This window comes from Callithrix jacchus, chromosome 13 (assembly GCF_049354715.1).
Source record: "Callithrix jacchus isolate 240 chromosome 13, calJac240_pri, whole genome shotgun sequence".
Taxonomy (NCBI): domain Eukaryota; kingdom Metazoa; phylum Chordata; class Mammalia; order Primates; family Cebidae; genus Callithrix; species Callithrix jacchus.
Genome location: NC_133514.1, coordinates 18,923,571 through 18,948,579, shown reverse-complemented (window position 1 = coordinate 18,948,579; position 25,009 = coordinate 18,923,571). Strand labels below are relative to the sequence as shown.

Genomic DNA, 25,009 nt, shown 5'->3' with positions numbered 1-25,009 from the left:
GCTCGCTGTACTTATCCGAGACCCAAACTCCGCCCGCCCCGCCGCGCTACTCTCCTGATCCTGCCTCCCGCGCGCGCTCCCCTTCGGCCTCCCTCTTCCTCCTCGGGCGCCCGGCCTGGCCCGGCCAGTCCTGACCCGGTCACGAGGGCCGCGACGGCCCGCGCTTCTCCCTGCCCTTCCTCCCCGAGCGCCCGCTCCAGGCAGCAGCGGGGCAGGGATGCTCCTGCGCTCCCAGGCGACGTCGGGCCCGGCCACCTGCTCTCCGGGGAAGGTAGGTCCTGGGAAGGAGGGGCAGGGAGGAGGCGAGGCCGGAGGGAGGGACCTGCGCCCAACCCCAGGGGACCGCACTGAGTCCCTCCCTGGAGTCCATGTCCCAAACTCTGGGAAGAGGTGGGAAGTACCCCCGACCCAGTCCTCATTCCAGAAAAAGTGAAATTCAAGAAACGCTGTCCTAGTCCACGTGGCCTTGTAGCTGAGAAATACCTGGGAAAGCGCTTAGGGCCAGGCCCCCACGGCCAGGGCAGTGCTCAGAGCAGGAAGGCCAGGGCCCACCCCAGCAGAGTCCCAGCCTCTCTCCTGCTCCTGGGGCTGGCTGCCTGCCTGGCAGAGCGGCCTGAAATCTGGGAGGGCCCCTCCACTCTCTGCTAGATGGGGGAGCAGTCACCAGATGCTCCCCTCTTCTTCGAAGTCCTCCCTAAGTCTCCTGACCAGGCTGCCAAGAGAACTCAGACCACCCTTCCCTGGAGGTTCCTGGGGGCGTGTCACAGGGAGCAGGGTTGAGGAGGTGCAGATGGGAGCGCCAAGGGTCAGCAACCCCTGAATACAGGTTGTGGGGGGACCTCCTGCCCTGCCCATCCTCCAAAAGGGCAGTTCTCACTGAGCACGAGGTGGGCGGGGAGGCCAGGGAAGGAAGGTGCTGTCAGCTGATGGCCCAGACCCTGGCTGCTGAGCAGCAACTTGGCCTGAAGCAATCAGCTGGGCAGGGAGGGGCGCTGAGAGGAGCCAGCCTGCTCCAGGCCTGTGGAACTTCCACCCCACCCTGCCTCAACATCCCCCAAAAGGGGAGGTGGAGCTCTGGGACTGGGGTGTGTCTGCATGTTTTGCTTTGGTGGGAGTCCTAATTGGACCCAGCTGGGGAACTGCTTCTCCTCCAGCCTCAGCGCTGCACTCCTCCCTGCCCCCCATCCGTCATGGGCACAGAAGAGCTGTGTCACAGCAGCTCAAATGTCAGGAGTCCCCACAAACTCAGATCAGAGACAGGGAGCTGCCCCCAGCCTTGGCTGCACCCTCGCCAGCCCTAGGCAGGAACTGGGTCCAGGGGATGAGTCATCCCAGCCTTAGTCTACCATCATCCCCTCTGCCCCCCAGCTCTTACACTGCTTATGTGACTGCACCCCCACCACTATTCAGCTGACACCCCTCTGTATCCACAACCCCTGTACAGCTCATGTGGTCCCCCCGGGGGCCCCTCCAGAAGTCATATTCACAGTTCTGCACCCAGATTCCCCCCACCCCCGCCCCAAACACACACACACATACACACACACACACAGACAGCTCCTCCCGATGCATTTGCGGACCTCCCTGAGAGTCCCCAAGGACCCCACAGGCACAGGCAAATGTGATTCAATCCAGGCCTGGGAGGTGGCAGAGCCTGGCTGTGTCTGGTCCAGTCCAGCAGCTAAGGTGAGGAGGGACAGACGTCATAGCGCAGTGCTCTGGGTCAAAAATTCCCCTTGGACACTCCAAACTGGGAGCCCCTTTTTGTCCTCTTGCACCCACCCCTCGGGGCTCCCCTCTTGCCCCTCTGTTCCCTGGGTGCCTGGGGCTCCCTTCCCCTTCCCCAGCCTTGGCATGGGGCAGAAGAATCTGGCTGCAGGCAGGAGTGGTGTTGCCAGGAGAGACCCTCCATTCACAAAACAGCCTGGTGGGGCAGGGGAAAGTGGAGCCAGTGTGTGTGTGTGTTTGTGTGTGTGTGTGTGTGTGCGTGTGCACATGCCCTCATGCAGAACACCCAGGGCACTCAGCACCACCCTTCTGTGGGCATGAGCAGGTTCAGCTTTGCCTTCACCCACTGCTTCTCTCTCCACCCACCTGGAGCCCCCGCCAGTCCTCATTCTGTGACGGAGTCCAAGGAAGGGCCCCGTGCTCCCTGTGAGCTCACAAGAGTGGCTCTTGCTGCCTGGAAATGCCCCTGCCACTCCCCTTGGCCTTATCGGGCTGAGGGCCCTGCTGGCCACTTCCTGGAGGGCAGTGGGCGGGTGGCCTGAGTAATCCCTTATGTCCGAGGGCAAGAGATGCCCACACAGGGCCTGGGGAAGACAGAGGGAACTGAAACAAAGTCCTGCGTGCCCAGGCCCCCTCTCTGCCAGCTGCCCCAGTTTCCCTGTGCCTTCCCTCTGGGGGGAGTAGGGAAGTGGACTGCACTGAGCAGGGAGAGCCCCACGGGCTCCTGGCCAGCTGCCCCTCCCCTCCCTCCTCCTCACCCAAGCTCCCCCACCCCCACTCCCACCCAGAGCTCCTGCCCTGGGCCTAACAAGCGGCCCATTGTGCCTCTGGGAGCGGGCAGGCATGGGCAGCCTGCAGGCGGGTGCCTGGTGTGGCCTGTTTCCTGGGTCCTTGAGCTCGCACCCAGCTGGTCCTGACCCCCTCCCACAGCCAGCCCCTCCTCCCCTACCCCAGGGTCGAGCCAAGAGGGCAAGGGCAGCCCAGCCTAGCAGGGCTTTCCCTTCCTTCCTCCTTCCCCACAGAGGACACGCAGAGGAGCAGCTGGCTCGCCCAGGGTCCTCTGACCTTGACCCAAGCATGCAGGGCCCACCCCGAAGCCTCCCCACTGGGCTCAGCCTGGACGACTTCATCCCTGGCCACCTCCAGTCCCATGTAGGGTCATCCTCCCGGGGGACACGGGTGAGTGAGACAGTGGGGAGGAGGGTGCCCTGGGGGCTCACAGTTATCGGGAGGCTGGCAGGTCAGGTGGGGTCAGGAGGATGAAAGGGATGTAGGGAGGGCTGAGGATAGCTCTGGGGTGGGGTTGCTGGTTTCCCACAAAAACATCAGGCAGGCCTGGGACCATCACTGAGGGGTGTGGGCTGTGCCTAGTAGCTATCCCTCCCTCCTGCCCTGCTGGGCCCTGAGCTGCTGCTCCTGGCCCCTCACCGCAGGTGCCCGTGATCCGGAATGGTGGCTCCAACACCCTTAATTTCCAGTTCCATGACCCTGCGCCCAGGACGGTGTGCAATGGCTGCTACATGCCAGGACAAGATGCTTCCCAGCACCCAGGTAGGTCTGCTCAGGAGCCTCATGCAGGGGGTGGAGGGTCAGAGTTCCCTGGGCCCTGCCATCTGGCACTGCCCTGTGTCAAGTGGGAGGGGCAGCATTGGGAGATGGGGGTCTCAGGGCCATGAGGAGGTTCCTCAGAGGCCTCTGGGCTCACTATGAGCCCCTCCCCGTGGAGCTTGCTGACCCTGCAAAAGACATCCGCCTGGGGAGAGCAAGCTGGCACATCCCTTCCCCTGCCCTCCAGCCTGGTGCCAGGGAAAGGAAGTGTGCAGGAGCCCTGCGCCTGGGGATCTCCAGCAAGGACTGGGATGGAAGGGTGAAGGCGATGTGAGCAGCTGTTGGCTTGAGAAGGGTTGGAGACAGTCCCATTCAGCCCCAGCAGGCTGCCCAGCAGGACGCTGGGGAGGCAGCTTTAGGTCCCGGTCTAGAGATCTTGGGATCTCTAGATCCCATTCAGGGTGCAGGCCAGCCCTGACTACATTTCTCCTAAAGTGACATCCTTTATCGAGCCTTCGCCTGAGGCGGGTGCTGAGTAAAGCAGTTTATTTATTTAATAAATAATTATCCAGCCTGGGCAACATAGCGAGACTCTGTCTCTATCAGCCTGGGTGACACAACAAGACCCTGTCACTTAAAACACACACACACTGGATGGCCGAGGTGAGTGTATACCAGGAGTTCGAGACCAGCCTGGCCAACATGACAAAACCCCGTCTCTACTAAAAATACGAAAATTAGTTGCCAGGCTTGGTGGCTCACGCCTGTAATCCCAGCACTTTGGGAGGCCAAGGCGTGAGGATCACAAGGTCAGGAGTTTGAGACCATCCTGGCCAACATAATGAAACCCTGTCTTTACTAGAAAAATACAAAAAGTTAATTGGGCATGGTGGCGGGTGCCTGTAATCCCAGGAGGCTGAGATAGGAGAATCACTTGAACCCGAGAGGTGGAGGTTGCAGTGAGCCGAGATCGAGCCACTGCACTGCAGCCTGGGTGACAAAAGTGAAACTCTGTCTCAGAAAACACACACACACACACACACACAAAATTATGGAACACCCAAAGCATGCTGGACACTATAAAAACACTTTACAAATCTCCCCTCATTTAACCTCTTGATAGCCTGAGAAAGTAGGGGTGATGATGATTGACAGCTTCCCAGTGAGGAATCCCATCTGCAGAGATGTTCAGCCACAGAGGCTGAGCGCAATTCACACCCTTGTCCATCTGGTCTCACAGCCCTTATGCTGGTGCCGTAGCTAACAGTTGTGGGGAAGTTGAGGACTCAGTCATAACCATGTCTGAGGAATGGGTTTCTGATCTTCACTGAGAGCCTCTCAACTGTGTGTCAGGCACTGTGCTGGGTACGGTCACACACACTAGATGTCACTGAATCCTTGTCATGCTGACCCTTGTTTTACAGAAGGGGAAACTGAGGCACTGAGAGGGTGACTGATGTGTCACAGGTCATGGCAGCCATTACGTGGCAGAACTGGGGTCTGAATTCAGGTCTGTCCCCCGCGCAGCTCATCTTCTTTTCTGCTATACCACAGCTGGGATGTCCCCTCCATTCTCTACAAGTAATGATTTCCAGACCTTATTCTGAAAGCGCTGAGGATAGTCCCAGGAAAGAAAGATGGGGGTAGGGCCAGGCACAGCACTCTCAATACCAAATTCATCTAAATTCACTTAAACAAACAGAGGCCCATGGTGCTCTGAGTCATCCACTCAAACAAACAAGGTGATGTTGAAACTTTGAACCCACAGAGATCCATGGTCTGAGGAGCTAAGGGACACACAGGTTCAGGTGGGGACCCCTGCCTTTTGCTAATGCTTTCCTGCACGTACCCCACAGACCCTGCGTGGTATCAGACCTGGCCAGGCCCTGGGACCAAGCCCTTTGGAAGCACAAAGATCCCCGCCCGCCAGCAAGCCCAGAACTGGTCAGCCACGTGGACCAAGGACAGCAAGCGTCGGGACAAGCGCTGGGTCAAGTATGAGGGAATCGGGCCCGTGGATGAGAGCGGCATGCCCATTGCCCCCCGATCCGTAAGTCTGGGGCTGGGGGCCACGGAGACATGGGACCTGGGGATCTGCAGGGAGCTCCACTTCTGTGCATGAGAGTGGGGGTGGGGCAATAAAGGCCACACCCAAACCATCCCAGACCAGGCAGGGCGTCAGCCATGGTGGGCTTCAGGGGGCTGTGGACCTCATAAAGCTATAGACACCCTTGTGTGTGTGAGTTGCACAACTTTTTTGTACAGGGAACTGGAACTCCCATCAGGGTCTCAAAGGTAGAGAAACCCTGTGGTGAGGGCTGAGCCCGGGGGACCCTCTCTTAGTTTCATACCCCCAGGGCCTGTCACTGCACTCATCAAATGGTTGTTGAATGAATGAATGACTGGCCAAATGAGTGAGTGAGTCTTGTGTGAGAAGGTCTCTCACTGTGGCCAGCGTGGAAGGATCCAGGGGTCCACTTAGGACTGGGGCTACCCTGCCCTTTTCTATCCACTTTTGTGTCTTGAACCAGCACCATTTTCTCCTATGGAAACTGGAGCTGGTGACATCCCCTTCCTGCCTCCCAGGGCTGTTTTGAGGCTTGGATGAGGCAGGTGACGAGAAACACGCAGCTCACTCTTTCATGATTACTGTCATTTTTGGCTCAGGTACAGTGGCTCACTCCTGTCATCCCAGCACTTAGGGAGGCTGAGGCAGGAGAATCGCTTGAACTCGGGAGGTGGAGGTTGCAGTGAGCTGAGATCACGCCACTGTACTTCAGCCTGGGCAACAGAGTGAGACCCTGTCTCTAGGAAAAATAAAATAAAATGAGCTAGGCATGGTGGTGTATGCTGGTAGTTCCAGCTACTTGGGAGGCTGAGACAGGAGGATTGCTTGAGCCCAGGAATTGGAGGCTGCAGTGAGCCATGATTATGCCACTGCACTCTAGCCTGGGAGACAGGCAGCGAGAGCCTGTCTCCCCCCAAAAGAAAAATGTTCTTTGTAGAAACATTGGACATGAAGAAAAATAAAGAGAAAAAAATGTCAATTGCCCCAAATCTCACAACATCATTATTGTGTGCACTTCGGTGGAGATCCTGTCATGTATCCTACTTATATAGGACGTATTACGTGAAGCCATTGGTATGAAAGAGATCATAAGAGAAACCTTCCCCAGCCCCCCTACAGGGGCTTCAGGGATGGCCAGAGAAAGGTCTCATTGAGGAAAAGCTTTTGTGGCTTGATAAGGGGAGGGTGAATAAGCAGGGAGGACTGACTGCATTTTCTGATCCCAGAGTGTTGACAGCCCCAGAGACTGGTACCGGAGAATGTTCCAGCAGATTCACCGGAAAATGCCAGGTAAGATGCCCTTCCAGGGCCCTCTCCCTACCAAAGTGGATTCTGGCCTGTGGGGCTTGGAGAGACAGGGACAGAAAAGGGGACTTGGTAGCTCAAGGGGTTCTTCTCCACCTCCTCCCAGGCTCTAATGAGTAGTCCTGAAAATAGGCTGTCCCCTCCCTGTTCTCAGGGCCAGCAGCAGTCTATAGAGCATCCTCAGAAGGACACTGACCAGCCACTGTCCCCCAGTGTCCTCTGAGGGGACTGAGAAGCCATTCCTTTCCTGAAATCCCTCTCTGATTTCCCTGCCAGGCTGGAATGGCACTGCTCGTGGTCATTCCCTTACGGGAACCATGGCTTTCTTCCACAGCTTAAACTGCAGCCACCCCTGGGTGTGCCTCGGAGCTGGCTGTGAGGTCACTCATCCATTCAGTGAGTCCTTGACCTTCTCTTGAGCATGTACCACATGCAGAGCACTATTCTAGGTGCCAAAGATCAAAGGAAGTCGCACAATAAACAGACACACCTTTGACATGGCAGATGGTGGAAAGGGCTAGGGAAAAAAATCAAGCCAGACTAGGGCAGCACCCCATGCAGGGAGGCTGCTACTTCACCCAGGATGGGCTGGGACAGCCACTTGTAAGTGGCACTTGATCAGAGTGCGGAGGCAGTGAAGGAGTGGACCTGGCAGAGCTGGGGCAAGCATTCCAGCAAAGGGAGCTCTGAAGACCCAGAGGTAGAAGCATGTTCTGGACTGGCAAGGAGAGTCTGGCCTGGAGCGAGGAGCCTGTAGTGGGAGATGGAGTGAGAGACATGGTGGCGTCAGGGCACGTGGGGCCGTGTGGGCCATTATAAGGACTTCAGCTTTTAAGGTGCAAATGAGGAGGAGCCACTGAGCGGAAGAGTGCCATGCTCTGACAAGCAATGGCTGAAAAGGTTGCCTCTTGCTGTGGGGCAGGGAAGGAATGGTGGAAGCAGGGGGACCAGTTCCCTTGCCTGATAAGGGCTAGGGAGAAAAGGCCATTGCAACTTTGCTTTAATCCAGGCGAGAGATAATCGTGTGTTAGACCAGGGCGATAGCAGTGGGTCTAGTGGGACAGGGCGAGATTTCAAATATGTTTCGGTTGTTGGAATTTGCTGATGGATCGGGTGTGCCATGGAAGAGAGGAGTCAAGGATGGTTTTAAACTTGAGCAAGCTGAAGATTGGAATCGCCATTTGTCAGAACAGAAAAGACTGCAGGAGAAGTAGGTTTAAGAGGCATTCAGTTTTAGACACGAGTTTCATCTGAGTGAAGAGGTGGGGTAGGCGGTTGAATAGCCAAGTCTGTAGTTCATGGGGCAAGGTCTAAAACTACACATGGAAATACCTGGAACTCACTCAAAAGAGATTTGGGGACCAGCCTGGCCAACATGGTGAAACCCTGTCTCTACCAAAAATATAAAAATTAGCTGGGCATGGTGGCATGAACCTGTAATCCCAGCTGCTCGGGACCCGGGAGGCAGAGGTTGCAGTGAGCTGAGATTGTGCCACTGCACTCCAGCCTGGGTGACTCAATCTCAGAAAATAAAAAAAGATATTTTGATTTAAAGTTTCCCCAGTAATTCTTCTGTGCAGCCAAGATTGTGAATCATGGGAATAGATGGTGTTTTAAAAGCCCTAAGACTAGCTGGGTGCGGTGGCACACACCTGTAGTCTCAGCTGTTTGGGAGGCTGAGACAGCCCAGGAATTCAAGTCCAGCTTGGGCAGCATAGCATGACCCCATCTCTGAAAAACAACAATCCATAAGACTAGACAAGATCACCTAGGGAGACAGACAAACAGACCCTAGGACTGAGCCCCTGCGCATAGGATGCTTAGGAGTTTGAGAGATGAGGCGGAACCAGAAAGGCAGCTGAGAAGGTAGAGCCAGGGAGGTAGGAGGGAAATGGAGAGATCTCCCTAGGGCCAGGCGGACAGGGAATTTCAAAAGGAGGATGAGACCAGCGGTGATAAATGTAGCTGATGGGTTGAGTAAGATGAAGACTTAGAACTGACCATGAGATTTGGCAATGTGGAGGTCACCAGCATCCTTGATAAGAGGACATCCTTGATGTCCTTGATAAGAGTGGGTGGATGGACTGCAGTAAGCAAAAGCCTGTTTAGGGAGATGGGGAGTAGGGATTGGGGACGGTAAGGCCTTTATGGTCACTGGCTACAGTTTGCTGTGGAGGAAAGCAGACAAATCCAGGAGTGGGAGGAGGGCGCAGGGCCCAGTGAGGGTTGGTATGGCTGGCATTTAGGCAGGAGCTGTAGCGTGTGCATGTGTGCGCACACGGGTGCCATGGGGTACAGTTGGTTGGCTGGTCAGTAGCTCCTTCCAGGAAGCCACAGACATTCCCAGCACGTTGAGGAGCTCAGAGTGGGTCTGGGCAAATGGGGAAGTAAAGCGTTTGGAAGAGGGTGCAAGTGGAGTTTCCCCAGCCTGAGTGGCGAGGGTAGGTCCACCAAGGTCAGGAGAGGGTGCCTGTGGGAACGGGGAGGGAGGAGCAGGAGGGCTTGGGCAAGGTGGCTGCCTGCTTGGCTCGCTTAGGCCCCAAGCCTGCCAGAGGCATTTCAAGCCCTCCAGGGAGCCGCCCTCCTAATTCCTTCCCTCCCTTGGGACATTCTTCAAGCCCTGACTCAGCCCTCAGCCCCCTGCTCTAGGGAGGCTTGGAGTGACTGAGGTTACCTCCCAGGGCACCCTGCCCTCGCTTTCTGCCCTGTCCCATGACCTGGTCCTTTCTGCTCCTGCAGACCTGCAGCTGGACTGGACCTTCGAGGAGCCACCCAGAGGTGAGGGGATGTGGGCACCCACCTGCATAGCCCTGTGCCTGCATCCGTCCCTTCCTGGGGCTGGGACCTGCAGCCCGGCCTGGCTTTGGGGCTCTCCAGTTGGCTCAGTTCAACTTGAGAGGTTTTTATAGCTAATTTCTAGAGCACTCCAAATCCCCCGGGAGGTGGCAATTAACAGCCTGAGCCTGCACGGGGAATGCGCCCTCTGCCACTCCCTGACTGGATTTCTCTGGGCCTCCCTTTCCTCATCTATAAGATGAGATCATCACCTACCCGGAGTTATTTTGAAGATTTAGTAAACGTCCTAAAGCTCTGGGTCAACGCACACATGTTTAGTGTCCCTGAGCACCAACCACACTATCCCCACGAGCCACCCAGGAACAAGCGGGTGGTGCTGAAATCCTAAATAATCACCCAGATACCCTCAGCCCAGTCCCGCCTGTCTCCTCCCACTTTCAACGGTTTCCTCGTGTACCTCCTCTGCAGACCCCAGGCATCCAGGAGCCCAGCCAAGACCTGTCCCCAGGTCCGGCACGGGAGCACCTTCCAGCGGGTGAGCGCAGTGGGGCGGGGCCGAAGGCTGTGGAGAGGCGCGGCCCATGGGACCCCATGGGATGGGCGCTCCCTTGTGGCCACAGCCGGCACAGCCTCGGAGCAGCAGCCACGAGTGGGGTCTCGCTTCTCTGTCCCTCTGGGCTCTGTCCCATCTCTGGGTCTCCACCACCACCGAAGACTCTTCCCTGCAGGGTCAAAGCGGGGTGGGTAGGGGTGGACCTGGCACCTGCTCCTGGCCAAGAGCACCTGTGATGTGTTTGTGGTCCGCAGCAGGAACTGTTTGCCCCAAAGATCCTATGGGTCGGGGCGTGGGGCGACCAAGGCAGCCTTGGACAGAACTGTTGAGGGGAACTTGGACCTAGGGCCATCCGCTTTGAAACCTGAGAGAAAACAAGGGATTTGGAAGAACCCAATTTCCCGCCTGATACGGCGGAGAGAGGAGCCCCTCGGAGGGATGAAGGGTGACATTCCTCTGTGCAAACCACAGGCCCTGCCGGGCTGCTGGGGCCCTGGCGGGGTCAGCACCGCCGTGGGAATCAGGATCTTTGTTCTCAGAGTTAAATCCTTGAGTTTCTTACTCCCCCGCAGGGAGGGGCTAGCCTTATTAGCATGGCTGAAACTGGCCCATGGGTTTGAGCATCACCCATAAGCTAGAGGCAAAGGGCTCAAGTTTTGGGTTTAAGCCTGTGCACTCCCACTAGCCATGTGACTGTGGGCACCTTATCCACTCTGAGCCTCTGTGTCCCCGTATGTTTTTTCTTTTTGAGACAGAGTCTCGCTCTGTCACCCAGGCTGGAGTTCAGTGGTGCGACCTCGGCTCACTGCAACTTCCGCCTCCCAGGTTCAAGAGATTCTCCCACTTCAGCCTCCCAAGTAGCTGGGACTACAGGCACATGTCACCATGCTTGGCTAATTTTTGTATTTTTATTTATTTATTTTTCGTACAGACAGGGTTTCACCGTGCTGACCAGGTTGGTCTGGATCGCCTGACCTCGTGATCTGCCCGCCTCAGCCTCCCTGGGATTACAGGCGTGAGCCACCTCACCTGGCTTCATTTTTGTATTTTTTTAGTAGAGATGGAGAGTTTTGCCATGTTGGCCAGGCTGGTCTCAAAATTCTGACCTCCAGTGATCCACCCACCTTGGCCTTCCCAAGTCCTGGGATTTGAGCCACTGCACCCGGCGGCCTATGTCTCCATCTTTTAAGTGGGGACACTAGAAGGGTGTGAGGGCTCAGTGTGATCATGTATACATCATGCATCATGTTTCACACATAGCAAATCTGCACAAACATTAGTAATATTAGGCCTAATTACGATTACAGCTTCCTTAGGTTAGGAATGACACATGGCATTCTCACGGTCACCAAAATCAGAGCAGAGTCATAATTACAGCCAACAAATCGCAGCCCTCAGTCAGACATTGTATGATTTGCTAAGCATGATGCCGTCGTTCCTCTCCGTGGAAACCTTCAAACAGAGGCTGGAACATTCCACATAAGCTAGCCAGGAAGGGGCCCTGGAGGGGAGCTAAGGCAGATGTGAGCATGCTGTACTGCAGTGGCTGGGGTGGTCTCACAGATGGAGTCACTGAAGCTGGCACCCTCATGGAACTAGGCCCGGAGAGCAGAAATAACGTGCCCAGAGCTGCAGGGCAGGGCTGCCTCTGGTTTTCCCAGCACATGGGTGTAAGATCACTCAGCCACAGCATCCAGAAAGACCAGCTTCTTCAAGCTGCACAGATGCACATAGCCACAGTCATGGGGTCAGACCAAATGCACATGCAGGATACTTCAGCAAAAAGGCCAGTGGGAGAGGCTCAGGCCACTCCTGGAGCACATGTATGTGTAAGGCCCTCTCCTGAGTACCGCACACCTGTTCTCTCACCAAATCATTCCTATATTACAGGTTTTGAGCCTGAGGCTCTGAGAGATTGGGAACTTGTTCAAAGGTCACACCTCCGCTAAGCAATAGAGCTGGAATTTAAGCTTCCACAGTTTAACCTTGCTTCCAGAGTAAAGGCAGGCGCTGTCAGAGGCAGAGTAGACCCCGCAGCAGGGACAAGGGCAGGGCGAGAGTGCTGTGTGATCACTTCTGCCTCAGTTTCCCTAAAAGGAAGCTGAAGAGATGTTGTTCCCTTTCTTCAGAAGAAGCTGGGACCACTCTGAAGAGGTACCTAGAAGCACCTTCAGCTACAGACCTGGAGCATTCTCCACGGTGCTGCAGCCCCCAAATCAGGTAACTGGCCACGTGTTCCCTGTTCGGCCCCAGCTGTATGCTGTGTGGCCAAGCCCCAGTGCTGCACTGCCCTTTCAGTTTGAATCCCTCGGAAGATGCTGTGGGCCCAGGGGAAGGACCAGGGCCTGCAAGCCGGCATTTTGAGCCTGACTAGTGTCCCAGTAGCCCCCTACACAAGCTGATACCCACTAATCTCCACGCAGGTGTCCAGACGCCGAGAAAAAGTCGACAGTATCTGGAAGGAAGAGTCCTGGAACCAGTTTCTGCAAGAACTAGAGACTGGGCAGAGGGTGAGTGCGGCTGGCCCTCTGGTGTGCGCACATCCTCGGCTGACACATTTCGGAAAGTGAGTTCACCTGCTCTGACACACTCTTCCTACCCTCCAGCCCAAGAAACCACTGGTGGATGACCCTGGCGAGAAGCCCTCCCAACCCATTGAGGTGAGTGCTGAGGGTGCTGGGGACAGCCATGTCAGGGATAAACCAGGGAGATTGGGGTTTCCAGGGCCCCAGTGAACATGGGCATTGGCTGTGAACCAAGGGCCCTCTCTCCAGTCCCATATGGTTTACTTCTGTAATCCCAGCGCTCCGGCAGTGGCTAGCATAAAACAGGTGTTCAATAAACATGTGCTAAAGAAATATGCGTTGGCCACAGCAGCAGAGGAGACGGAAGTAGTCAGTGGACGCTGGGATTGTCAGGAAGTATTCTTGAAGGAGGAGCTGGACTCTGAGAAGCTGGGAGGGCCTGACCCGGCTGAGATCCCTAGCAGAGGCTGGGAGGCAGCAGCGTAAGGGTGGAGGCTCCGGCCCCTGGGGTGACCGGGGAGTCTGGATGGGCACAGCGAAGCCAGGCCTTGCGGGGTGGGAGAAGATGGGAGAGGAAATGGGGAGCCCCACTGGTACCCGAAAAGAGGCATAACTTGACAGAAACTGGTAGGACTCAGGATCCTGGGATCAGGAAGTGAAGGCACTCCTGGGCCGTGCAGGGCAGGTGAGAGGCCTCTGCGGGGATGCCCTCCTGGCACCCTGGGCCACACCTCCCAGCAGGAGCCCGGCCCCACGCTGAGGCCTGCCCTTACTCCAGCCCAGGGCGCTGGCCTTGCTTCTTAGAGCCGATCTTTGACCGCTGGCCCCCTCCCCCACCCCCGCACCGTGTGCTGCCCCCTCACTGCCCAGCCTCTCCCCGCCCGCAGGTGCTGCTGGAGAGAGAGCTGGCCAAGCTGAGCGCCGAGCTGGACAAGGACCTGCGGGCAATCGAGACCCGACTGCCATCCCCCAAGGTAGCAGCCCCCAGGGTTCACTCCCGGGCCCGCCGGTGACCGCAGAGTCGTGGCAGGCGGGGAGCCTCGGCGGTTGGGCTGGGCAGAGGGCGGGCAGCAGAGGTTCGGCCTCCAGCAGTGCGCACCGGCCTCGGGCCCTCCTGGGCGCTGGCAGCTGGCTCCTCCAAAGAATACAGGGCGTTGACTTTCGCAAGTGACCCGGAGGAGCCCTTCCAGGTGGACTCCACGTCAGCCCGACGCCCGGGCACCCACCCCGTCCCCCCCCTGACCTCAGCTTCGGGGACCCCCGCCCCTTACCCTCGTTCCCGCCCCGCTCCGGGATCGGCCGCGCGGGCGCCTCTAGGACCCCGCGTCCCGCCCGCCCTCCTCCCGTCCCGAGCTGCAAACTTTTCCGGAGGCAGCGGCCTCGGCTGCTGCTGGGTCCCCAGGGTCGCGGGCCCTGATCGCGCTGTCTACCCGTGTAGAGCTCGCCAGCGCCTCGATCAGCCCCAGAGCAGCGGCCCCCGGCCCGGTGAGAGGGAGACGCGGGAGGAGGGAGGGGGCTGTCCCGGGCCCGGCGGGAGGGAACGTGGCGCGGCCGGGCGGGGCGGGCGGGGGCGATCGTGGGGCCCAGCCCGGGTAGGAGGGACCCGCAGAGCCCAGTGGCTGGAGGGGACCGCAGAGCCACTCTCCGCGAGGCGCCGTCCCCACGACGCCGAGGGCAGCTGGTGCGGAGCGGAGTCTTGCACTCCCGCCGGGCCCTCCCGGGCCTCACCCTTCCCGGCGCTGCGGCTAGGGAAGTAGGACATCCTGTAGGGAGCCTGGGACCCGGGAGACGCCCTCGGAGGAGGCGGCAGGGATGGGGGCGGTGGGGGTCAGAGCACTCTAGGAGTGAGCAGGGTGGGGCGCGGAGCCCCAGGCGGGAGGCTCACTGTCTGTGTCCCACGCAGCCCGGCCTCAGCCTGGAGCCCCAGCTCCCCGCATGCACCTTACCTGGGTTCCTCCCAGTCCCTGAGCCCCTACAGAATGGCTGATGGAGGAAGCCCCTTCTTAGGTCGGAGGGACTTTGTCTACCCTTCCTCAACCCGAGGTAAGGACCCAGCCCTGCTCTCTTTCTCATGGAGGTGCCCACCCACCAGGCATGCTGGTGCCTCAGGGGTGGTGGGTCACAGAGCCCCTTGCTTCTGCTGGTGCCTGCCCTAGGTGGGGGGCCACCCCATCCCAACCCCATCTCCCAGGCATGGCCTCCCCAGGCTGAGGCTGTGCTTCTCCACAGAACCTAGTGCCTCTGACAGAGGGGGCAGCCCAGCCAGGAGGGAAGAGAAGAAGGTAAGGAGGGTTCAGGGTGTGGGGGACCTGGAGTGGTCCTGGAACTGCCACCCGCCCTACTGAGGTGGCCCACTCTGTCCTCTCTCCTGCCTAGAGGAAGGCCGCCAGGCTCAAGTATGACTTCCAGGCGCAGTCCCCCAAGTAAGTGCCCTCTTCCCAGTCCCCTTCCACCCAAGGCAGGCTCTGCCCTCCAGAGGGGGATGGGGAGGGGGACAGGGCTGCAGTGGGCATCCGTGGGGGATGGAAAGGACTGGGGTGTACTGGGAAGGGTCTGGAGGGAAGGAGGCTTGGGAGGCCTCAGCTTACCTGTGGGTCCTCCCCGGCCTGCAGGGAGCTGACTCTGCAGAAGGGCGACATTGTCTACATCCACAAAGAGGTTGACAGGAACTGGCTGGAGGGAGAGCACCACGGCCGCCTGGGCATCTTCCCTGCTAATTATGTGGAGGTGAGCAGGAGACACAGGAGCAAGCAGAGCCTGGCTGGGAGGGTGCAGGGGTTGGGAGACACTTACTGCAAACCTCTGGTTTCCTAAGGCAAAAAACTGTGAGGGGCTGGGGCAGTCTTGAGATTGTCCTTGGCCCCCACAGGGTGTGGCCCAGTGCTTTGCATGACCCCAGGAAATGTTTGCTGAATGAGGGTGGAGCCAGCCCAGGGCAGGATCGAGCAGCCCGATCCTCAGCTATCCCCTGGCACCCCAGACTTTCAGCTCTCAGATCCAGCACTCAGCCTCTTTCTAAGGCTGTCTTTGGGAATGATCCTGATGGTGACTAGCAAGAGTGGGAAGTGTGCTACAGTTTCTAAATCACATATACACACACAGCCTCTTTCAGGTCCTCCTCACTGCCCAGAGAGTAACAGATTATTTCTGTTTTACAGATGGGTTGCCAAGGTTCAGTGACAAGTTATTAAGAAAAAGATCCAGAATCTGAATCCAGGTCATTTGATTCCAGTGACAGGTTCTGTCTGGGCTTGACAGAGTGATAGGTTATTTTTGCTATTTGTGACTTTTAAGGTATGTGAGGTCATCCAAATTACTGGCATAAAGGTGTTCATAATAGTCTCTTACTCTCCTTTTAATGTCAGTAAAATCCGTAGTGATGTCTTCCTTTTTTTTTTTTTGAGAGATGTAGTCTCGTTCTGTCCCCCAGGCTGGAGTGCAGTGGCGTGGTCTTGGCTCACAGCAGCTTCCGCCTCCTGGGTTCAGGCAATTCTCCTGCCTCAGCCTCCTGAGTAGCTGGGACTACAGGTGGGTGCCATCACACCTGGCTGATTTTTGTATTTTTAGTAGAGACAGGGTTTCACCATGTTGGTCAGGCTGGTCTTGAACTCCTGACCTTGTGATCCACCTGCCTCGTCCTCCCAAAGTGCTGGGATTACAGGTGTGAGCCACCACACCTAGCCTGCTGCTTGATTTTTAGTGCAGAATGAAGCAAAGAGAACATGAGGATTCTGGGTGCCTGCTGGGGTAGATGGGAAGGAGGAACCAAGACCCTGGAACCCAGGGACACCTAGTTCTCAGCAGTGAGAAAAGGGTGGACCCTCAGTTTGGGAGCAGCTCCCCAGGTGCTGTCAGCTGCTTCGTAAGCCTCACTGTCTTCTGTGGGCAACTTAACCTCTGCTATGGGACTGGCTTACATCTTTTCTCTTGGTGTTTTTCATTCCTGTAATGCCCACTCCACACACCCCTATAGAAAATTCTTCCTCCAGGGAGCCTTCCCAGAATCCTGCACATCCTCTAGCTCTCCTTTGCTGTGCCCATTTCTGGCTGCCCCCAGGGCTTGTGTCTGGTGTTGATATCTTTCCTCTGCCCGGGAGCAGATCCATCATCTCTTTGCTGTTTGTCGCTACTCAGGCCAAATCTTTCTCATGACCTTTCTTGATGCAGGTGCTGCCCGCAGATGAGATCCCCAAGCCCATCAAGCCCCCAACCTACCAGGTGCTGGAGTATGGAGAGGCCGTGGCCCAGTACACCTTCAAGGGGGACCTGGAGGTGGAGCTGTCCTTCCGCAAGGTGGGCCAGGCAGGAGATTGTGGGGGGGGGAGGGTGAGGGCAGGCAAAGACATAGGTAAATATGTGCACTAAAAACACCTTTTTTTTTTTGAGACTGAGTCTCGTTCTGTCACCCAAGCTGCAGTGCAATGGCACGATCTCGGCTCACTGCAACCTCCGCCTCCCAGGTTCAAGGGATTCTCCTGCCTCAGCCTCCCGAGTAGCTGAGATTGCAGGCGGGCGCCACCATGCCCAGCTAATTTTTGTATTTTTAGTAAAGATGGGGTTTCACCATGTTGATTAGGCTGGTGTCAAACTCCTAACCTTGTGATCCACCTGCCTTGACCTCCCAAAGTGCTAGGATTACAGGCATGAGCCACCCATCACTTTTTTTAAAAAGTCTGACGTACCGCACTTCACCCAGAATTTCAGAGTTTTTCCCAGTCTCTTTCATTATGCTTCCTTTAGTGTAATCTTTTTTTGTTTTTTTTGAGACAGCATCTCACTATGTTGCCCAGGCTGGCCTTGAACTCCTGGGCTCGAGTGATCCTCCTGCCCCTTCCCCAGCCTCTCAAGTAATTTTGGCCCATTTTTAAAAGATCATCATAAACTTCCAGAGTTATATGTTTTTTTCAGCTGCAGGTTACAGGGAATCATACTCAGCATTTTGAAAGGCATAGATAGAAATGCGGGCACACATTGGGGTCAGAAAGCACTTTATCATACAGTTGGCAGTTCTGCGTGCGCACACATATGTATTCTGGGCTGTTATTAAAACATTTTTAACTATAGATTGTGGCGAAACAAGTTTGAAAGATGCTATTGAAGAAAGCAGGGAAGTGGTTTGTCTTTGGTTGATTTTGGGAGCCGTGACCATGCCCCTGAAATCAACCAAGCCAGACATAATGAATGCCGCCCAGAAGAGCTGGCCCCGGTGACAACGGGGGACAAAGGCAGCTGGTTGGAGAGAGGTGGGGGCAGGAAGGGAAGGGGAAGATAAGGGCTGGAGGCCACCCTCCCAGGGGGTGGTTCTACCTAATGTCAGCCAGCCTGTGGGCTTGAGGACTCCCTGCCTGTCCTGGGGAGTGTTTTGGACACACTCGTGACAGGGTCCTGCAGTGTGAGGCAGAAATGCAGTAGTGGTAGCTCCTGTCCAGCATGTTTAAGGAGTGGACTATTGATCTCGTTCACACCTCATAGTGACAATTGGGAGAAAGCTAGGCCCAGAGAGGCAGATCAGCCTGCCTGAGGCCACATAGCTTGTCCTGGTGGAGCTGGCTTTGCATCTGCATTATTAGCCATGGGCTCACCTGTGGTCGGAGCTCTAGGGAGGGACTTTGCTGTGAGCCCCGAGGTGGGATGCACACCCGATCTCAGCCTCAGCCTTACCTGGGCAGCCTGGGCTTGGCTCCTGGCTCCTGCTCTTACGGTGTAACTCGAGTAACTTGCTGGCCCCCTGCGACCCTGATCCCTCGTGTGTCCAAGATGTTAGGCTGGAATGAGACAGCCCAGATAAGGCACCCATGGGTGCATGACACCAGGAAGGCACCACAGATGCTGACCACCCCCCCCCAGGGAGAACACATCTGCCTGGTCCGCAAGGTGAATGAGAACTGGTACGAGGGCCGCATCTCGGGAACGGGGCGCCAGGGCATATTCCCCGCCAGCTATGTGCAGGTGTCTCGTGAACCCCGGCTCCGGCTCTGTGACGACGGCCACCAGCTCCCCGCATCTCCCCGTCTGATTGCTGCTGCTCGTTCGACCCGTCAACCCAGCTCCCCCTCAGCACCGCGAAACCCAGCTGACCCCACCGACTGGGGGGGGTGGACCTCCCCCCGCCGCACTGGCTTCTCCTTCCCCACCCAGGAGCCCAGACCACAGACCCAGGTGAGGTAGCCTGCCTCCACCAGAGAGCCCACCTGCTCTCTACCGCCCGTCCCCACCCCCATGACTCACCCACTCTTAGGGATCCTTGCCAGACAGCACTGGGTCAGAGTATTAGAGTAGTGGGGTGGCAGAAGCTGACACGGCAGCCCCACCCGGGCCTGGGGGCCTCAACCCACGCAGCTGTAGCCCACGGAGCTCTGGGTGAAATCCCAAAGCCGGCCCAGGCTCCGGCCTTGGGGGTTCCTGGTCCATCTGTGCTGGAGTCCAGAAACCCAGCCACTCACCCTACTTGGGCCTCAGCTTTCTGGCCCCTGTGAAATGAAACAGTCACAGCAGATGTCCCTGTGCCCTGAGGGTTTGGGGGCCAAAATGAGGCTGTGTGTAAGGCATGCTGGCAGGTGGAGTGGGAAGGCACATTTTGGGCCTCCTCCCTCAGACTTACATGTACCCATCATCTTCCCCCCTCTGACATCCCTTTCCTCCTGTCAAGCCCCAGAATCTCGGCACCCCTGGGCCAGCTCTGTCCCAGCCTCGAGGTCCCAGCCATCCCCTGGACCTAGGAACCTCCTCCCCTAACACCCCTCAGATACACTGGACCCCGTGAGTACCATTGAGGGCACTTGGTAAGGCATGGGGGGGTCACACAGGCGATGTCACATATTCCATCCTCCCCCAGTTCCCACCTGTGGATGTGGGAAACTTCTACCAGGTAGCCCTTGTCCTCAAAGAGTTTATGGTGATTTGGGGCAGGGAGGAGGCGCTGGTCTGTGATGTTCCCAACCCCTCCCGGCAGCTATATGGCCTTGTGGCCTCAGTCTCCTGATTGGGTTTTTAGCTCTGAGGTCAATGGGTACATAAGTGAAGTGTGGAACTGGTAGAATGGATGGGAAGGCACCGGGTGCTCAAGGAGGTGAGGGTTTGGTGGCTCAGGGCACAGAGGACAGGAGGCCGGCCTAGGGAAGATCGCACCAGCCCAGGCAGAGTCACTCCGAGGAGCTGGGTCAGGGGCTAGTGAGAGTATGAAGGGACGCTGGGGTATTCACAGAAAGTGGCAACACTTGGGGTTAGAGACCCTGGGCCCATTCTCTGGTTGCCATGACAATGCTTCTCACAGGTACCGGGCGATGTACCAGTACAGGCCCCAGAACGAAGATGAGCTGGAGCTGCGTGAGGGGGACAGGGTGGACGTCATGCAGCAGTGTGACGACGGCTGGTTTGTGGGTGTGTGGGAGCCCCGGGGGCACCTCAGGGCTGCAGGGGATGTGGGTGGGCTGCTGCTGCCTCCCATGCTGCTTCAGCAAAGATTCATGGCTAACCACCCCCCACCCAGCTTCTGACGGGGTTACTGGGGGGGCCTGGCACCTGATGCTTCCCCAAAGTTAGCACTTCTGCTGGCTGCCTTCCTTCACACCCTGAGGAGGGTGAGGCCCAAGAGGAAACTGGCACCAGCCCAGGGTCACTGATGGAGTCACTGGGGACCCAGGCCAGGGTCGCTGACCTCCAGAGCCCTGCCCCTTCCCCTTGCACACCCCTGCCTCTGGAGCAGCCCAGAGGGAGATCTCCTGGTGGAAAGGATCAGGGCTGACACCTGTGTATCCCCCACCCCCAGCTGGCTCCTCCAACCTGAGAGGATGAGGGATTGGAGAAATCCCAGCCCCTCAGGGCCGACCCAAGGGCAGCTCTGACCAAGGCTACTGCAGGAAGCCTCAGGTCGGCCTTGGCCTGGATCAAGGTGACCAACACACCAGGCTTCATAGGGCCTCTTTCCCCAGAGTGGGCGGGCCCTGCACAGGCCTCATCTTCAAAGGATGGGCTGTCCCCAGAGAGAATTGAATGGCCAGAAGCTCCCCATGCCGGGCCAAAGCAGGCTTTGAGGCCTGAGGGTCTGGGGAACTGCTTGGGCAGCTGCTTGACCTGGCAGCCCACCCTTCCTGATCTGATCCCAGTACAGCTGCCGGCCAGTCTCCTGACCCACCCAAGACCATTAAGCACTAGCCTGGGAACAGCCCCTATTGTCTGCTGGTGGGGCGGGGAGGAGGCCGTGCTTGGTGCATTCAGATTTACTTGATACACTTTTGCTCTGGATTTTTTTTTTACAACTTCTAATAAAGTTTTGCAGCCCTGTGCAGGCAGGAAGAAAAGCACCACTTTGTGTTATGAGCCATAAGTGCTTAGAGAGGAATGGGTAACACCTGTGCGCCCTCCGGTATGGCCGCCCCTGGCCATAGGCAGCTGTTTACATGGAGTTCAAATGAGATACATTAAAAATTCAGTTTTAAAAATTCACAGGCATATCTCAAGTGCCCAGCAGCCACATGTGTCGAGTGGTGACATGAGGAAGCTGGGCCTGGAAGGGCAGGGGAAGGATCTGGGGAGGCCGAGAGGAAAGAGAGGTACTCGAGGCAGAGGAAGAGGGTGGGGGTGGGATGAGCATGGGCTGCTCCCAAGGAAGTCAGGGTGCCAGCCTGGAAGGGGAGGCCAAGGATCATCCATTTACCCAAGTTCAGGAGTGACGTTCATTTCAGTTTATATTCCTATTTTTCTATATATAGAAATATAATATTTATGATGTTTCTGTATACCTGTATTTCTCCACTTCCTCGTCCTCTCCGGCTGGAGGAGCCAGCTGGGGGGTGGGGATACACAGGTGTCAGCCCTGGTCCTTTCCTCCAGGAGCTCTCCCTCCGGGCTGCTCCAGAGGCAGGGGTGTGCAGGGGAAAGGGGCAGGGCTCTGAAGGTCAGGAACCCTGACCTGGGTCCCTAGTGACTCCACCAGTGACCCTGGACTGCTGCCAGATCCCTCCAGGGCCTTGCCCTCTTCAGGGCACGAAGGAAGGCAGCCAGCAGAAGTGCTGGCTTTGCCGAAGCTCCGGGTGCCAGGCTCCCCGAGATTCGCTGCCCGCTAGGGTTCCCCCTCCTCCTCTCCATGACATGAGTTTCTGTGGGTCTGTAGCTGACCAGAGGCCTGGATAGGAGTCCCAAGCCTACTCCTAAGCATCGGGTGCTCTTGGGCAATTCACTCAGCCTTCTCTTACGCCTTTCCGCCCATCTCTAAGTGAGGGTGCCCTATGTGATTCCTCCTCCTGCGTCCTCACTTTGTGGAGGAAGGGTGGAGTGACTCCGTGCTGAGTGCAGAGTGGTGCCCATTTGTTGATTGCTCGGATTCCTTGGTTGTTGAGTATGGGAAGGGTAGGTTTGCTCATCTAAGCTTTTGCCGCTAGGGGGCAGGAAGGAGGAGAGCAAATCCAATCCCCTCCCTGGGAGAGGAGCTCCCCCTGCAGTTCTGGGCACTGCCGGCAGGGGGCAGGCCTCCACCCCTGCATCCCAGTTAAAGAAGGGAGTGGGGAACGCTCTTCCTGCCTTTCCTCTTTCAGGTGTCTCCCGGAGGACCCAGAAATTTGGGACGTTCCCTGGAAATTATGTTGCCCCGGTGTGAGTGGTCTCCATGGCGACTTGGAGCCAACCAGGACGGGGTGGGAAGCCGTAGCACTCATGGGAGGGAGAGAACCCCCCCACATCCTCCTTCCCCAGGACCTGAGCTCCTGGCATCTGCAGATGACCCCTGCAGCTTTCCCACGGACCCCCCTCGAAGCCCCCTGGACTGATTCCCACCCATGACTCACAGGCATTCCTCCTACAGCCCTTTCATTTCCCCCCCACCCTACTCCCCAAATACAGAGGTCTGCTTTGAAGTGGAGACTATGTCCAGGCCTTATTGAGAGCAGACCCCAAGCCCCCAACCCCCATCCTGCTCCAGCGTTTCCTTTAACAGGGACCAGCTCCCCGCTTCGCCCCCACGGGGTTCCTCTAACCAGGACCAGCTTCCTAGCCTCCTAGAGACCAAAGGCCACCCACACACACCCTGGGGTTCCTCCCACACACCCCAGCTTGCTGGCTGCCCTCTGCCTTCTGGCCTCCAGCTGGGGCCAGGAGTGGAGCAAGGCGAGACACAGTCCCAGCACCTTCTTAGCAATCCAGGCCTGGCCCCAAGGCCACCTCTTCCCATAGGCTGCCAAATCCTGGGCCTGGGCCTGGCGTATCTCCCTGCATTGTGGGGCTGGGCACCACTGGCCTGGCTCAGATGTTCCTCAGAGAGACTGCTGTGTGCTGCCCCCTGCCTACCAGCTCTCCCCCAGCGCCAAGTCCCCTCTGGAAGAGAATGTAAAATAAACCTGCATACCAGGGACCTTGTGTCTGAGGGCTTTTCCTTGGGGTGGGAGGTGACTCCTATTGTCTAGGAAGATGGGAATTCCTTCTGCGGGTGGCTGGGCTGGGAGACGCGTGGGACAGGTGTGTGTGTATGAGCAGGGTGGAAAAACACCATTGTTACCTCCAAAGATCTCGGCCCTCGGGTGTCAAGCAGGCTGGGCAGCCACCAGGATCGGACAGTTGTGTGATAAAAAGTGCTGAGCCCTGGTCGCAGGGAGACACCGGAGATGGGGGACTGAATGTGCCTTGTTTGCAGGTGACTCTGGAGCTGCCACCGTGGGGTTCTGGGCTAGAATGCGTTCCTAACTATTCTGCTGCTTTCCGTCTGCGTGCTCCGTTTTTACACCGGAGCCTGCGTGTTTGTTTATTTTCCTCTTTGGGTTCAGGCTCTTGAGCAATCCATTGTGGGAAGCTGGGAGTGGTGGGGCACAGCCAGCCAAAACCACTCTTGAACCAGGTTGGTTATTTATTTATTTATTTATTTACTGAGACGGAGTCTCGCTCTGTTGCCCAGGCTGGAGTGCAGTGGCGTGGTCTTGACTCACTGTAGCCTCTGCTTCCCGGGTTCAAGCAATTCTCCCAGCTCAGCCTCCTGAGTAGCTGGGATTACAGGGTTGTGCCACCACGCCTGGCTAATTTTTATATTTGTAGTAGAGACAGGATTTCACCATGTTGGCCAGGCTGGTCTTGAACTCCTGACAGGTGATTCACCCATCTCAGCCTCCCAATGTGCTGAGATTACAGGCATGAGCCACCGTGCCCAGCCTTGAACAAGGTTTTAGAGTCCTGGAGCTTTCGGGTCCCTGTGGGGTGGCAGTGGTGACACAGTCCAGGTGTGGCCACTCTGCCAAGAAAGGAAGCGCCGTTTCTCGGCTGCTGCTGAGGGGTCAGCAGGGCACCGGGGGTCCCTGTGTGTTTCCTTGCTGGAGCCTCACATGGCAGATTATGTTTCCATTTACAGAGGAGAGAGCCAGGCTCTGGGAAATGAGGTTGTCTAGGTCACGTCATTATTAAATGCTGAATTCAGGTCCACCTCACTTCCTGAAATCTACCAAATGCCCAGGCAGCTCTTGTCCATGGGCCCTGAGAAGGAAGGGCATGTGTGAGGTCAGGGACTTCCCTAGGGTGGCCCAGGGTTGGGCTGCTTTTATGCTCTTCCTGGCAATCCTGTCTTCTAGGCCTGTCACCTAAGGCAGGGGGGAAGAGGTGGTGGCTGGAGTGAAAGGTGGTGGTGCCCAGTTCCGTCAAGACAGAGGGGAGGGGCTTGTAGTTGACAGGGCAGTGGCCTAGCCCTGGCAGGTTTCTTGAACCTGGGTGCGGCCTGGGCCCAGCATGGGTTAAACAGCAGCTGGAAGAACAAGTACCCCATCTACCTCCCTCCTCATCCTGGTCTGGTTCTTCATGGGCAGGTCCAGCCCATGCTGGCCTGGAAACAACCATTCCTCAGAACCCGCTGGCCTGGTTGCCATTCCCCCATCCCAGCTCTTTTTTGTGAACTCCCTGATGTCCTCATAAAACATATCAGGGTTGAGGCCTCCTCTCCTTGGGATAGAGATCAAGTCCACACCCTGTCTTTGATGGAGCGCTGGCACCTCCCACAGCTAACAAACCCTCCGACCCTGGGCTGCCTGAAAGATGACCACTTCTGTGCCTTGACCTGGCCTCAGTGGGGAGGTGAAGGAAAGACCAGAGGCTGCTGGGGATGGCTCACCCTTTAGAGAGGGGAGGGTGGCAACGTGACTTCCTCAGGGCCACAGAGAGGCTACCAGCAGGACATGCCCCTTCTGTGCCACAGAGTCGTGCCCTGCCTGGGTCTGCTGACTGGTCTTTACGGTGGGTTTTGTGAATTCACAACCCACCCATGAGAAACCCCTGCCAGATGAACCCGGGGTTATTTGCAGGGGGGGTTCTCTGAGGGAATTATGGCTTCTGTTTGGTTTACTCTCCAGTCCCAGAGGCGCGCACGGCGCCTGGCACTCAGTACTCACTGAATGAATGTTGTTGGAATGATTGCATGGAAAAACTGAATGGATGAACTTCCCTTCCTTCACATCCCTTCCTAGGAGTCCCATCCCCATTAGAGGCAGGGACTCTGACACCTCTGTGCCATCCTTGGCT

General features: G+C 57.2%; 1 protein-coding gene across 9 annotated transcripts; it reads left to right on the top strand.

Moving 5' to 3' along the window:
* The first annotated feature begins 40 nt into the window (after positions 1–40).
* SORBS3 (sorbin and SH3 domain containing 3) lies at positions 41–22,868 on the top strand. 9 transcript variants are annotated; one of them, XM_078347245.1, is made up of 22 exons: positions 41–271; positions 2,751–2,907; positions 3,162–3,279; positions 4,701–4,786; positions 5,133–5,326; positions 6,571–6,634; positions 9,389–9,427; positions 9,914–9,980; positions 12,128–12,218; positions 12,422–12,508; positions 12,605–12,658; positions 13,411–13,497; positions 13,962–14,008; positions 14,427–14,566; positions 14,753–14,805; positions 14,900–14,946; positions 15,136–15,250; positions 16,691–16,816; positions 18,371–18,682; positions 19,179–19,282; positions 19,797–19,903; positions 22,057–22,868. In XM_078347245.1, the coding sequence occupies exons 4-22, from the start codon at positions 4,747–4,749 to the stop codon at positions 22,116–22,118; spliced, it is 1,836 nt and encodes a 611-aa protein (XP_078203371.1). In that variant the 5' UTR covers positions 41–271; positions 2,751–2,907; positions 3,162–3,279; positions 4,701–4,746; the 3' UTR covers positions 22,119–22,868. The 9 variants fall into 9 exon arrangements, with proteins under 9 accessions (XP_078203371.1, XP_078203370.1, XP_078203369.1 ...); XM_078347244.1 differs by having other exon boundaries at positions 19,173–19,282; XM_078347243.1 differs by lacking the exon at positions 4,701–4,786 and having other exon boundaries at positions 3,207–3,279.
* Positions 22,869–25,009: the final 2,141 nt, after the last annotated feature.

What these genes read in the sequence shown, in the direction of transcription:
- SORBS3 (XM_008979145.5), top strand. Translation starts at nt 2,806, where the DNA reads ATGCAGGGCCCACCCCGAAGCCTCCCCACTGGGCTCAGCCTGGACGAC. An exon ending in TGCCCATTGCCCCCCGATCC is followed by an intron (nt 5,327 to 6,570) that starts GTAAGTCTGGGG and finishes TTCTGATCCCAG; the next exon opens with AGTGTTGACAGCCCCAGAGA. An exon ending in AACTAGAGACTGGGCAGAGG is followed by an intron (nt 12,509 to 12,604) that starts GTGAGTGCGGCT and finishes CCTACCCTCCAG; the next exon opens with CCCAAGAAACCACTGGTGGA.